Below are 15,404 nucleotides of genomic sequence, written 5' to 3'. Positions count from 1 at the left end.
CCATCTAAGCTGCCTGAACACCGGCCTCAGAGGACTGCCGCAGCGCTGGTGGTCTTCACCAGACACCACAGGTGGCGTCACGAACATTCCATATCCCCCTATCCATATAAATTTCCCCTTTTGAAGAGTGACCCCAGGGTATGGGCCCGGGAGCCGACTACCGCGACATCCCCCCAAGACCAGGCATTAAGGCCCGGGCGCCGAGTCGTCCCCATCCCCTGGGCGCGTCATACACACCACCAGATGACAGCAGCACATAAAGTGTTTCTAATGGTCTATATTTGAATGAGGCCTGCCAGTTGTTGCCTTGTAAGGTTAAGAGATGACCCTACTTATAATTTTTTCCTGTCTTTGCACTTTGTGCAAAGTCTTTATGAGTGTAGGAGTACCGCAACTGCACTTTGTTCACAATATTTGAATGAGGCACTACAGTTGGTGCTTTCAAGGGTGTATGGATGACCCTGCTTGTAATTTTTGGCAGGATTTGCAATTAGTGCATAGCCTTTATGAGTCTAGAAGTACCATGACATGACAATTTGAACAGAATTTTTTGTCTAATACAGGGTGTATGTGAGTCCCTCTGAACGCCTAATTTTTGGCAGTTCTTGCTTCTGTAGCACCCCGAGGACTCGGCTGCTACAGGGGTATTGCACCTCGAACCAGAGGTGCGGTATTCCACTCCCGGGTAAGGAAGGAGTGTGGAACGGGGCTCAGTTAGCTGCATACACTACACTCACCCCATTTCCGGGGGACAGATCAACGGTACTCCCACCAGATAGATGTGCAGGTACGACAGCGTCTGTCCCTGGCTGGAGTGGGGAGGGGGGAGGAATATCCCAGTGGTGTAGGAGCAGACAGGGGAGGGACTCTGGGCATAGGTAGGAGCCCTTTGGGTGCTGGTCACCTGGGCTCGGGTGTCAGAAGGGAGTATAAAAGGTGGGCACCATGATAGAACGGGGGAGAGGTGCAGAGGAGTGCAGTCTGAGAGAGTTCAGCCAGAGAGGGCTGACAGGGAGCTGTGGCTCAGTCTGGGCGCAGCTCCAGAGCCAGGCCTGAAGTGGAGGCCTGAAGCAGAGAGAGAGAGAGAAGTAAGAGGAAGAAGGAACATAAACACCAGGAAAGGCCCAGAGACGCAAGAAAAGAGGGAACCCTAAGATCCCACGGAATAACGGGTGAAGGGTTGGCAGAACAGGGTACCGAATCCCAAACTGGTGGAGGCCAATTATCCTTAGCCAGGAACCGGAGGTCGTGGTCAAGTCTTGACGCGACCCCTCACCATATCCACCAGGAAGGCATACCGTATAGGGTCAGGGAAACCGGGAAAGGTTTCGCCACCAGAAGGCCCGAGGGAGCCGGACAAAGGTGGGTCCCTGGTGGGGACGGCCAGTAGGAAGGAAGAGAGGGGAGCTCTGGACCACGCTCTGGAATTGCCTGGGAGTTGGCCGAGTCCCTGACCTGGTGGACGCAGCATGACTCGGGCGGTCTTGACTGCGCACAAGGGACCTGATAAAGAACTGTGAGTAAAGCATTGAAAACTGCAGCTGTACGTCTCACTGATTCCTTGTCGCATTAGCACTATTAGGACGGGGACTACTATAACATCACTACCATCATCCCCTCTTCGCCTGCTGCCCTGGGGCCATACCCCTCCCGTTGGGGGTTATACTATCCACGCTGCACACCCGTACCACCGGCCTCAGCGGTCTGCCCTGCAGCGGCGGCTTCATAGCCGCAATCAACGGGTGGCGTAGTCGAACAATATAACATCTTATTCTAAGTTCTGCCACTTGGTTTGACTCCCTGGGCACGGACCGGGTCACCGCCACGAGGACTACTACCCCTATCAGATCCGGCTCCGGGTATTCCCCGCATGCGCAACGCTGCACAACATGGCCCAGGGGGCGCGTCACTTCCTCTACAAATTACATTGAAATTTCCTATTTTTAATAAAAAAAAATCAATTTTGGTTTACTTAAATTATTATTTTTTTTAAATTCTTTTTAAATTTTGCCTTATATACAAGTCATTATACAGGAAAAAATGTTTCTTTCGATTTGGATTGTTTTATTGTCAGTTCTTAAAGTGGAGTAAAAGTGTAACAATATTGTTCTCAGCAGAGATCTGGGAGTCAGAGATGCTTCCAGGGGTCTTCCCCATGCTGTTCTCCTTCCATTCAGTACTTTTCCCATCTATTTGAAAATTTTGACAGCCCCTTAGACCTCCTTGTAGGGTCTGCCGGAAAAATGCTCTGATTTCCCATTGACTCCCATTATACTCGTTACTCAAAACGAGCACCCGAGCATTAGGAATTGCTCGGTTTCAATAACAAGCATTCTAGCATTTTAGTGCTCGCTTATCTCCAATCTTTACCAGTTCTGTTTGCTTTGCTGCAAATAACAGAAAATGTTTGAATGCAGTTTTACTTCTGTAACCAGAATAACCTAAAATTTCCAAATTTAGACCATAGATTAATCTACATTTTACAAAATATCAGCCTTACACTTCCCAGTCTATGTCTAAATGCGGTCTTGACATCTTTATTGTTCAGACTATAAATCAGTGGATTAAGCACAGGAATCATCGCTGTATTAAACAAGGAAAACAGTTTTTTGGAGCCCAGACTAATAGTCGGTATTGAATATTGAAAGATGCAAGTCATATAAAACAGCACGATTAATGCAAGGTGTGAGGCGCACGTGTAGAAGGCTTTTCTTCTTCCAATACTGGAATGTATCTTCATTATGGTCCTAATGATAAAGAGATAAGAAGTTGAAATGAGTAGTGTTGAGCCACCCCCGTAGTGTTCGAGTTCGGTTCGGTTCGTCGAACACCCGTGTGTTCGCCGAACTGTTCGTCGAACTGTTCGTCGAACACCTTCGAACACCGTTAAAACCAATGGCAGGCAAACAAAAACACATAGAAACACATAGAAAACACCTTCAAAGGTGTCCAAAAGCTGACAAACTGCTCAGAAGACATAACTAACACATGGAAAAGTGACAAGTACATATAGTCATGCGAAAATAAAAGAGGTGGAGGAGTAAAAGGAGGGGGAGACACAGATATAGGCATGTCATGCCCTTCTAAAATCCAAAAAGTGAGAAGCCGACACGGCCAGTCTGCTCCTGCCCGTGCCACCTCCGTGTCGCCGGGTTTGTGCCAGAGCCGCGGTGAACCCTGACGGCCAGCCCCCCTCTCCCAATACTGGTGCCTGTCCGCTGGTGGGTCGAGCGAGCCCCCCTGTGGTGGAGGCAGCTCTAAGCTTTTTAATTTAAATTGTCTCTCTAATTTGAATGAATACACTTTAAATCCATTTACAAGGATCTATTGGAGGGCAAGTCTCATGCCAGCAGCCGCGGTAATTCCAGCTCCAGTAGCGTCCACTAAAGCTGCTGCAGTTAAAAAGCTTTTATAAGGATCGAGCTCGGCTGTCCACCGCAAGGCATCCTACTGCCAGTCCCAGCCCCTATGCCTTGGGGTGCCTCCTGATGCTCTTCACTAAGTATCCCATGGTCCCGAAGCATTTCCTTTGAAAAAATTAAGTGTCTAAACTACAGGTGGTGCAGCTTGCTTAACAGCCGGGATAATCCGCTGACTAGCAGACACTGCTACTAGGCACAAAGTATTTCCTGGGCTAGATGCAGTTAAAAATTTGTAATTAGATACTCTCGTTGGATGCTGAGAAAGCATTCCATAGAGTCTCCTGGCACGCCATATATGATTCTCTTAAAAAGCTTGGGGTAGGGGTCTAGGGGACCCTTTTATAGCCAAAATCACGGCCCTGTATCGCAATACGTCACCTAGGCTGAAGATAAATGGAACTGTAGCACCCTGAGGGCTCGGTTGCTACAGACGTATTGCACCTCACCCAGAGGTGTGATATCTCACTCTCAGGTAAGGATGGAGTGTGGATCAGGACCCGACACCTGCATGCATTACACCACATTGCCGTGGGGCAGGGCGACCAATATGCCCCTGAGATGGGCACGACAGTCCCTGTCCCTGGCTGGAGTGGGGGGAGGGAACACTGAGGAAGGGGAACCCTGTAGTGCAGGAGCAGGGAGGAAGCAGTTCCTGGGTGCATTGAGAAGGGAGTATAAAAGGTGGGCACCATCTTAGTTCAGTGCAGAGAAGTCTGAGCAGAAGTGGCAGGGAGCAGGGGCTCTGCATGAGCTCTGCTCCGGAGGCGGGCCTAGTAACAGAGGCCCAGGCCTGCAAGAGGGAGAAGGAAGGAAGAGGAGCGGAGAAGGCTCCAGGAACGAGGAATGAAGGGATCCCAGGGGTGCGGACGGGCGAGTCGCCACCGCACGCCCGAATCCACCTGCGTGGAGGGGTCAGGCCAAAGGGGGAGACCGGTCCCCGAACTAGTGGAGGCAGGAAATGACCCTCAGCTAGAAACTGGAGGCTCTGACATTTTATGTGGCGCAGCCCCTCTCTACACCCACTAGGAAGGCACCACATAGGGTCAGGGAAACTGGCGCCAAGTTTACCAAGAGGAGGCCCGAGGCAGCCGGACAGAAGTGTTGGTAAGAAAGGCCAGACAAAGGACACACAAAGGGGGTCCTGTGAAGTGCTCCAAAGTTATCTGGGAGTTGTCTGAGCCCCTCACCTGGTGAGCACAGTACGACATGGGCAGCCGTTACCTGCAGACGTGTCTGGATAATAAGAACTGTGAGTAAAGGCCCTGGACTGCATCACTGACTCCGTGTCGTTACTGCCGCTGCCCTGCACCATCACCCCCATCCTCCGCATACACTGCCCTGAGGCTATACTCCTCCCGTGGGGAGTTATGCTACGCTCTGCTGCACCCACAACACCAGCCTCAGCGGTCTGCCCTGTAGCAGCGGTTCACTCTGACCGCAATCCACGGGTGGCGTAGTCGGACATTTAAACATCAAAACCACATAAATAGTTCCGCCACTGGTTTGACCGCCCTGAGCCACGGAACCGGGTCGCCGCCACGAAGACTACAACCACCAGCATCCACCAAAAAGGGTCCGGCTCCGGGTGTCCCAAGGCCCAGGGGGTGCGTCAGAACATTTTCATCACCTTTCACAATCACCAATGGGACAAGGCAGGGATGTCCTCTGTCCCCTCTCTTATACATCCTAGTGACGGAGCACCTGCTCTCATCAATTCGCCATAACCCCAATATTAGGTGGATTGAGGTGGGAGGCACCGAGTACAAGTGCTCTCTATTTGCTGATGATGTCCTAGTATATATCACTCAATCACATATATCCATCCCTGCTGTTATGGCTGAAATAGATCACTTTGTTACATGGTCAAATTTTAAAATCAATGCAGCGAAGTCTGAGGCCCTCGATGTCTCCCTCCCCAAATCCATATAGGATTCCATCCAGTCCAACTTTCCCTTTGCCTGTCCCTCACAGGGTATCAAATACTTAGGAATTCCTATTCATAGAGACCTCTCCCATCTATGTTATCTTAATTTTGGGCCCTTTATTGAACAACTCCATACAGACCACGGTTGGCAAGTTAGAACTGTAAGATTCACTACGTGAACCGCTGGTGTTTTGTGGAAAAGCACATGTACACTGCGTTCCAAATTATTATGCAAAAAGTGTTTAGGAGTGATAAGGGAAGAATTTGTTTGTTTTTCAGTTAAACTCATTGATGGTGATGTGTGTCAGGGCTCTTTATATCACTGTAAGCAATTGCAGACACCTGTGCTAATTAGTTTGGCAGGTGTGTCCAATGAAAGGCAAGACTACTTAAGAAGGCTCTCTCACATTATTAAGCAGCCTACATTTTCTGCCAAAATGGGAAAGAAAAAGGATGTGTCGGCTGCTGAGAAGCAACAAATTGTGGAGTGTTTAGGTCAAGGCATGACTACAATCAACATTGTGCGATGATCAGGATGAAGTGTCTTGGCAATCAAGAAGTATGTAGCTGATTCACAGTACACACGTGTGCGTGCTGATAAGGGCAAATTGAGGACTCTTTCCTACAGGCAATTACGTCAGGTTGAAAGAGCAGCGGCCAAAAAGCCTTGTCATAGCAGCAGACAAGTTTTTGAAGCTGCTTGTGCCTCCAACGTCCCCCGAACAACAAGATGCAGGGTCCTTCAGAGGTTTGCAGCTGTGCATACGCCATCCTGTCGACCTCCTCTATCCACTTCACACAAGCAGAAACGGCTCCAGTGGGCCAAACATTACATGAAGACTGATTTCAAAACAGTTTTGTTCACGGATGAGTGCCGTGCAGCGCTCGATGGTCCAGATGGATGGAGTGGAGGATGGCTGGTTGATGGACACCCCACGCAAACACGGCTACAGCGCCAACAAGGAGGAGGTGGAGTAATGTTTTGGGCTGGAATCATGGGGAGAGAGATTGTCGGCCCCTTTAGGATCCCTGAAGGTGCTAAAGATGAACTCCATAATGTATGTGGATTTTCTCAAACAGCACTTCCTGCCATGGTTCAAGAAGAAGAACCGTGTATTTCACAGCAAGATCATTTTTCTGCATGATAATGCACCATCTCATGCTGCAAATAAAACATCTGCATCTCTGGCTGATATGGGCATAAAAGGGGACAAACTTATGGTGTGACCCCCATGCTCCCCTGACCTCTACCCCATTCAGAACCTTTGGAGCATCATTAAAAGGAGTGTCTATGATGGCGGGAGGCAGTTCACATCTAAGCAACACCTCTGGGAGGGTATTCTGTCCTCATGCAAAACAATTGAAGCAGAAACCATCCAAAACCTGACAAATTCAATGGACGAGAGAGTTCAGAAGCTCCTTTCGAACAAGGGGTCCTATGTGAAAATATAACATCACCTAGAATAAAGTTTTGAGTTGAAAACTGTTTGATTTCAGTTTCTAACAACCTGCTAATGCTTATAATTTCAAAAATGACCATTTTTTTGGTCTTTATTAAAATGAAAAGGTTGATCGAAAAGTTTGGGGGATCTAAGAGTGTGGCAACCCAGTAGTCATGATTACTTCGAATTCTGACAATATGAGGGTCATGCTGCAGGTAGTGCAGCAAGAAGGCACTTATGTGTCTTGCGCATCTCGGAGCCCCAAAATTATTTTCCGGGCTAGATGCAGCTAAAAATTATTTTTAATTTTAAATCTGGTGAAGCTTTAGTATAGATGGCCGAATAGGATCAGTGCTGCACACTGCTACAAAGCCCAAATTATTTTCCAGTCAAGATACAGATAAACATGATTAGTAATTTGAAAGCTTAAAACGGTTGGTAGGGTGATTTTAACCAATCATCAAGCTTTTACTCTCCCCAGGATGACACTGGGGTAGAAAAGTCGTTTCGGATCCATGATTTGTTCATCTTTATGAACGTGAGTCTGTCTACATTATCAGTGGAGAGCCGCGTGCGCTTATCTGTCAGCACACCACCAGCAGCGCTGAACACACGTTCAGACAGAACGCCGGCTGCGGGGCATGACAAGATCTCCAAGGTATAAGTGGCTAGCTCCGGCCATTTATCCAGATTGGAAGCCCAAAAAGAGCAAGGGTCCAGTGACACAGTCGTGGCTTCAATGTTTACTTGGAGATACTCCTGTACCATCGTCTCTAGGCGTTGACTATGTGTCAGACTTCTTGTCTCCTGTGGCCTTGCAAAGGATGGGCTAAAAAAGTGGTGAAATGATTTCGCAAAATTGATGTTACCAGCAGATACTGTGGTTCTGTTACGGTTTGAGTGCTGAACACTTGACGGTCCCACGGTTGGCAAGTTGGAACTGTGAGATTCACTACGTGCACCACTGGTATTTTGTGGAAAAGCACATGTAAGATTCTGCAACAGTCTCTGCTGATACTCCTGCATGCGTGCATCCCTTTCTATGGCAGGAATAATTTCTGCAAATTTACTTTTGTACCGGGGATCTAACAGTGTGGCAACCCAGTAGTCAGGATTATTTCTAATTCTCACAATTCGAGGGTCATGTTGCAGGTAGTGCAGCAAGAAGGCACTCATGTGTGTTGCGCATCCAGGAGCACCAAGTCCCTGTTGTATTGGTGGCGAGGTAACAATCATGCTTCCTTCCTCTGTCCTCTCCCCCCAACCTCGCACAATAGAAATGTGATCAAGGTCTCCCTCATCTGATGAGTCTTCCATCAGTTCGTCCTCCACTTCTTCCTGGGCTCCTGCACCTTCCTCACTAGTTTGGCTGCTACCATGCGCCCTGGTAAAACCATCTCCCCCACCCTCACATGCCTGCCACCTTGGTGCTGCCGACCGTCTGGACCTTGCAGATGTTAGCCCTTCCGCATACAACTCCTCCTCCTCTACTTCCTCCACCTCCTCTTGAGGCACCACCTGACTCCGAATTCGGTTTAACATGTGCTCCAGCATGTAAATCACCGGAATAGTCATGCTGATAATGGCATCGTCAGCACTAAACATCTTCGTCGCCATTTGAAAACTGTGCAGAAGGGTGCATAGGTCCCTGATCTGAGACCACTCCTCCAGCGTGATTTGCCCCACCTCTGAATCTCGTTGGCCCAGGCTATACGTCAGAACATATTGCACCAGGGCTTGTCGGTGCTGCCACAGTCGCTGCAACATGTGCAGAGTTGAATTCCACCGGGTAGGCACATCGCATTTTAGCCGGTGAAGTGGCAGGCCCAACGACTTCTGTAGAGATGTAAGTCGCTGAGCTGCGGGTTGTGAACGGCGGAAGTGAGCACACAGCGACCGTGCCCTCTGCAGAAGGCCATCTAGTCTGGGATAGTGGGCTAAAAATTGCTGGACAACCAGGTTCAACACGTGAGCCATACAAGGCACGTGTGTGACATTGCCCCGGCGAAGGGCCGCACCCAGGTTTGCAGCATTGTCGCACACGGCCTTCCCTGGTTTCAGGTCCAGTGGAGACAACCATTCATGAAATTGGTTCTCCAGAGCTGACCACAACTCCTCAGCTGTGTGACTCACATTTCCCAGACATTTCAATGTAAAAACCGCCTGATGACGTTGAGCCCTACTGCCAGCATAGTAAGGAGGTGTGCAGGATCCCTTCTGCGCAGTTAGAAAGCTTGTGGCATGACCAGACAGGCTTTGGGTGCAGGTGGAAGACCGAGAGGAGGTTGAGGAGGCAGAAGCAGTGGAGGAACTTTGACATAAAGAGGATTGACGCACAACTCGTGGGGACGGCAAGGCTTGGACAGCAGCCCCTTGTCCTGCTGTCACCATAGTTACCCAGTGCCCAGTCAGCGACATGTAACGCCCCTGTCCATGCCTACTCGTCCAAGTGTCTGTGGTGAAATGCACCCTGTCACACACAGAGTTTCTCAAAGAAGCGGTGATGTTATGTGCGACATGCTGGTGGAGCGCAGGCACACCTTTCTTTGAGAAGTAGTGCCGACTGGGCATCTGGTACTGGGGCACTGCGCCGGACATAAGGTCTCGAAAATCCTCTGTGTCCACCAGGCGGAAAGGCAGCATTTCTGTAGCCAAGAGCTTGCAGATGGTGAAATTCAACCTCTTAGCTTTCTCATGGCTAGGAGGAAATGGTCTTTTACTTGTCCACATCTGAGGGACCGAGGGCTGGCTATTGTGCTTAGACGGGGTTGATAAGGGTGTCCCCGACAAACTGCCGGTCTGTGAGGAAGATGCAGGCGGACATGTTAGGTTGCCTTGATCCAAAGGTGGTGCTATCGATGTCGGACAGCGCTCAACACCAGCTGGTGTTCCCACCTCCAAAGAAAATGATGACCTGCCAATCACGCTGGCTGTTGCGGGTAAAGAGGTGGCAGGTCTGCGCCCCAAAACAGGTGTGACTGCTGTCCCCCCAGTCACAGAGGATGAAGAGGCCGCGGATGCACAAGACATGGCAGACGGTGGTTGGCCCGGCCGGCTAGGCCGCATTGTAGCACACTGAGCTTCCCACTGCAACTTATGCTTCATGTTCATGTGCCGGTTCATGCATGAAGTACTCAAACTCTGTATTTTTTGGCCTCTACTTAGCTTTTGCTGACAAATGTTACAGATAACACGAGTTGGGTCATCTTTATCGATCTGAAAAAATGCCCAGGCTATGCAAGGCTTAGCACCCATGCGACCTGAAGAGCCACCACGACTTGTGGTGAGAGGCAGAGTTGTGTTTGAGGATGCAGTTGTTGACGTGCTTCCAGTACTACGTCTCTGTCCAGGAAGGCGCAACCTGACCTCGTCGTCACTAGCATCTTCCTCCACCTCCTCTGCTGACCTCATCTCTTGGCTGACTGTGGGTTGACAGTAAGTGGGATCTCCAACCTCATCATCATCACCCTGTGTGTTATCACACCCGTCGTCCTCAGAGCCAACCTGTTCCTGCCCTGACAAAAAACTAAAGTTGTCGCTCCAATCAGGTATTTGAGTCTGATCATCGTCTTCCTCATTGTCTCCACCAACAGGAGTTACAGTTTGGGAATGAGGGTCTACATTATGGTCAGAACCTTCTGCGTCTGGTCCTGGATCCGACTCATAAAGATTCTGGGCATCAGTGCAGATCATTTCCTCGTCTGGATTCACAGAAGCGCTGGAGTCGACCTCTGATTCCCAGGCTATAGTATGAGTAAACAGCTCTGCAGACTCAACCATCTGTTCTACCTCATACTCAGACGGGCAGCTGGAGATTTGGGAGCTGTGAGGAAGCAAGTGCGATTTGGGTGACACCTTTGAGGACTGGAGTATTTGTGATGTTGAAGTTGATGTGGAGGAGAGCCCACTTAAAGGAGCACTTGATATCCGTTGAAGCACCTGCTGTTTTTGTGCCTCATCTGGAATTTGTAGCGATTGGCGTGGCCGTAAGAAAGGGATCTTATCACATTGTCCGCTAAAAGAAGTAGACATTTTAGTTTGGCTGGAAGATGGTCTTTCTTCTGCAGATGTTACTGTTGCTTTAACACCTACCCCACGGACACAACCTTTTTTCCCCTTCCCAACACGCCTATTCCCCTTTCCACCAGCAGCAGGCCTTTTTCCACTCATTTTGGTGGTTAACTAATTCACAACTCTGGAGTTGTTTGCACACAAAAACAATGGATGGTAACCGAGCAGAGCTGAGTGGCCAAACTGTGGTATTAGGCCAAAACTATTGGCTGGGTTAGATGCAGAAAAAAATTATATTCAATTTCCAACCTGATGGAGGTCAGTATAGATGGACTAATAAAAAAAGTCCCACACACAGCTAGAAGCCCAATATTTTTTCAGAGCTAGATGCAGAAAAAAATATATTCAGTTTGCAACCTGATGGAGGTCAGTATATGTGCACTAATAGAACAAGTCCCACACACTGCTAGAAGGCCCAATATTTTTTCAGAGCTAGATGCAGAAAAAAATTATATTCAGTTTGCAACCTGATGGAGGTCAGTAAAGATGGATTAATAGAACAAGACCCACACACAGCTAGAAGCCCAATATTTTTTCAGAGCTAGATGCAGAAAAAAATTATATTCAGTTTGCAACCTGATGGAGGTCAGTATAGATGGATTAATAGAACAAGACCCACACACAGCTAGAAGCCCAATATTTTTTCAGAGCTAGATGCAGAAAAAAATTATATTCAGTTTGCAACCTGATGGAGGTCAGTATAGATGGACTAATACAACAAGTCCCACACACAGCTAGAAGCCCAATATTTTTTCAGAGGTAGATGCAGAAAAAAATATATTCAGTTTGCAACCTGATGGAGGTCAGTATAGGTGGACTAATAGAACAAGTCCCACACACTGCTAGAAGGCCCAATATTTTTTCAGAGCTAGATGCAGAAAAAAATTATATTCAGTTTGCAACCTGATGGAGGTCAGTATAGATGGATTAATAGAACAAGACCCACACACAGCTAGAAGCCCAATATTTTTTCAGAGCTAGATGCAGAAAAAAATTATATTCAGTTTGCAACCTGATGGAGGTCAGTATAGATGGATTAATAGAACAAGACCCACACACAGCTAGAAGCCCAATTTTTTTTCAGAGCTAGATGCAGAAAATAATTATATTCAGTTTGCAACCTGATGGAGGTCAGTATAGATGGATTAATAGAACAAGACCCACACACAGCTAGAAGCCCAATATTTTTTCAGAGCTAGATGCAGAAAAAAATTATATTCAGTTTGCAACCTGATGGAGGTCAGTATAGATGGACTAATACAACAAGTCCCACACACAGCTAGAAGCCCAATATTTTTTCAGAGGTAGATGCAGAAAAAAATATATTCAGTTTGCAACCTGATGGAGGTCAGTATAGGTGGACTAATAGAACAAGTCCCACACACTGCTAGAAGGCCCAATATTTTTTCAGAGCTAGATGCAGAAAAAAATTATATTCAGTTTGCAACCTGATGGAGGTCAGTATAGATGGATTAATAGAACAAGACCCACACACAGCTAGAAGCCCAATATTATTTCAGAGCTAGATGCAGAAAAAAATTATATTCAGTTTGCAACCTGATGGAGGTCAGTATAGATGGATTAATAGAACAAGACCCACACACAGCTAGAAGCCCAATATTTTTTCAGAGCTAGATGCAGAAAAATATTATATTCAGTTTGCAACCTGATGGAGGTCAGTATAGATGGATTAATAGAACAAGAACCACACACTGCTAGAAGTCCAATATTTTTTCAGAGCTAGATGCAGAAAAAAATTATATTCAGTTTGCAACCTGATGGAGGTCAGTATAGATGGACTAATACAACAAGTCCCACACACAGCTAGAAGCCCAATATTTTTTCAGAGGTAGATGCAGAAAAAAATATATTCAGTTTGCATCCTGATGGAGGTCAGCATAGGTGGACTAATAGAACAAGTCCCGCACACTGCTAGAAGGCCCAATATTTTTTCAGAGCTAGATGCAGAAAAAAATTATATTCAGTTTGCAACCTGATGGAGGTCAGTATAGATGGATTAATAGAACAAGACCCACACACAGCTAGAAGCCCAATATTTTTTCAGAGCTAGATGCAGAAAAAAATTATATTCAGTTTGCAACCTGATGGAGGTCAGTATAGATGGATTAATAGAAGAAGACCCAAACACAGCTAAAAGCCCAATATTTTTTCAGAGCTAGATGCAGAAAAAAATTATATTCAGTTTGCAACCTGATGGAGGTCAGTATAGATGGACTAATAGAATGATGCTATGCCCAAAAGATTTTACTTCACTAGGTGCAGTAAAAAAATTGGTATTCTATACACAGGTGGTATATCTTGCAACACAGATAGGCTACTCCACTGACTAACACACTCTGCAATAGGCCAAAAAGGATTAGCTTTGCTAGATTCAGCCAAATGCTGTGAAAAAAACTTGCAGAGCACTGGCACAGACCTGCCTGGCAAAAACTGATAGGAACTGATGTAACCTATTCCTGAAAAGGACTCCAATTACAATTAGTCTTTACTCCCACAACCTATCTATTTAAGAGCACAGACCTGCCTGATAAAAGTCATAGGAAATGCTGTAACCTAGTCCTTAAAAGGACTGCAATCACAACTATTCCCTACTCCCAAGCTATCTGTATATTTGTGCGAAAATTGGCTTGAAATTAACAAGGTATAGCGCACACAGCAACAGCGGTGCCGTCTAACACGCAGCTGCAGCAGTGAGAAAATGGTGGCGACGGGGAAAATGGCTTGGTCTTATAGGGCAAGGACATGTGACATACACTGCCAATGACACATGCCCTTGCTTGTGTGAAAAAAAGCAATTCGCTCCGTGTGTGCGCTGCTGATAGGCTGACAGATTGCACCTCCCCACTGTAAATGCGGGAAAGAGAAAAAAAAATGAAGATCTTCATTGTTCCTGCAGAGATCCATCCCCTGCCCCTCCCCCCACCCCGCTGTACACTCAAACTGCGTATTAACATTAATTTTCATCATTACTGAGAAAAAATCCAGTTATGATTTTGGTGCACGAACAGTTATCGAACATAACCTCGAACTGCCGAATTTTTCTCAAATTGTTCGTGTTCGCCGAACGGCTCGAACACCGCCCAAAACAGCTCGAATTTGAGATTGGCGAACAGTTCGAGTAGAACAACGCTCATCTCTAGAAATGAGAAAAAATGGAAAAATTGCATAACTAATCAGTCCATGTGTATTGGAAAGTGTCTCCACTATGGACTTGTCACTGCATGTAATATCTAGGAAGGGAACAAGGTCACAGAAGAAGTGGTCAAACACATTAGAGTAAAAACAAGTGAACATGGATAATATCCAGGTATAAGGAATAGCTTGTATAAAACCAAATATCCAACAAAACGAGGCCAACAGAAGACATATCCTAGAGTTCATAATAATGTTATAATTTAGGGGCCTACATATAGCCACATATCGGTCGTAGCTCATAACGGTAAGTATGAAAAGTCCATGTCCTGATAAGGATGCGAATACAAACAACTGTACCATACAGGCCAGGTAGACCACCGTGTTGTCTCCGGTGATAAACGTTAGAAGGATCTTATGTAGGGTGACAGTGGAAGATGTCATGTCCACTATAGACAAGTTAGCAAGGAAGAAATACATGGGAGTGTGAAGATGGGAATCCAGGCAGACCAGGAGAAGAAGACTCATATTCCCGACAAGAATAGTGAGATAAATGAGTAAAATGAGAACAAATATCAGAGCCTGGAGCTCAGGAACATCAGATATTCCCTTTATAATAAAATAAGTGATAATTGTTTGATTCTGCTTCATTTTTGCATATGGTTATAGTACCTGAAAGACATTGAGAATTTGCTATACATCAATTACATGGAGTGTAATAAATATATTCAGTCACTTGTACCAGACTTACAGGCCAGTGTTCTCTATGTGCCACCATATGAAATTAGTTATATACAAAGAAACAGTATGAATGCCATATTACAGTTCTGTAAAAGCTATAATAGGTGCAGAAGTCATATTATTGGTCAAACTTTGCTCAAATGTCCAAGCAAAATGCTTCAAGTGATCATATTATTTGGCTTGTTCTGGCAACAGAAGAATAGTCCATGGAAGCTAAATGTTCCTCTGTGTTCAGTAAGGCCATTTTTTAAAAGAATGGGAAAAAATGTAAACAGCTTTAAGTCTACTTCTGATGTTAGAAAAGTCTAAATTCAAGAAAGTCATTAGTTACAGAGGCATATCTCTCTTTTTTATGGCTTGATAAAGGCACTACATGTCCAAAAACGTTGTGATTTTTCTGTAATAATAAAATGACGAAAAGGATGACGTCTAGTGTCCTTGTTCCTGGATTTTTCTACCTCATTATAGCTAATGTCGAGGGTTCCTCCTGTAGCCCATTTTTTCAGGGATTTAGGCATAATTTCAGTGCCCTGCATAGTTCACAGAATGAATGTGAATCTAGATGAATTTGTAATTTTTTTTTATTTTATTTTTTGTTTGGTCTACAAAAATATTTCCTCGACGAAGGTCAACAAGATATCAAAGTCCTAA

General features: G+C 46.2%; 1 protein-coding gene across 1 annotated transcript; it reads right to left on the bottom strand.

Moving 5' to 3' along the window:
* Positions 1-2,366: 2,366 nt before the first annotated feature.
* LOC141155560 (olfactory receptor 5B12-like) lies at positions 2,367-14,663 on the bottom strand. Its single transcript, XM_073642429.1, has 3 exons — positions 14,030-14,663; positions 2,501-2,790; positions 2,367-2,387 (listed from the first exon to the last, which is right to left on the bottom strand). Exons 1-3 carry the CDS (start codon positions 14,661-14,663, stop codon positions 2,367-2,369), a joined length of 945 nt encoding a protein of 314 aa, XP_073498530.1.
* Between the last annotated feature and the right edge of the window lie 741 nt (positions 14,664-15,404).

Source organism: Phyllobates terribilis, unplaced genomic scaffold (genome assembly GCF_046119375.1).
Source record: "Phyllobates terribilis strain yellow unplaced genomic scaffold, ASM4611937v1 Scaffold_7__3_contigs__length_470593459, whole genome shotgun sequence".
In the NCBI taxonomy this organism is placed as follows: Eukaryota; Metazoa; Chordata; class Amphibia; order Anura; family Dendrobatidae; genus Phyllobates; species Phyllobates terribilis.
This window is presented reverse-complemented; position numbering and strand designations above follow the sequence as displayed.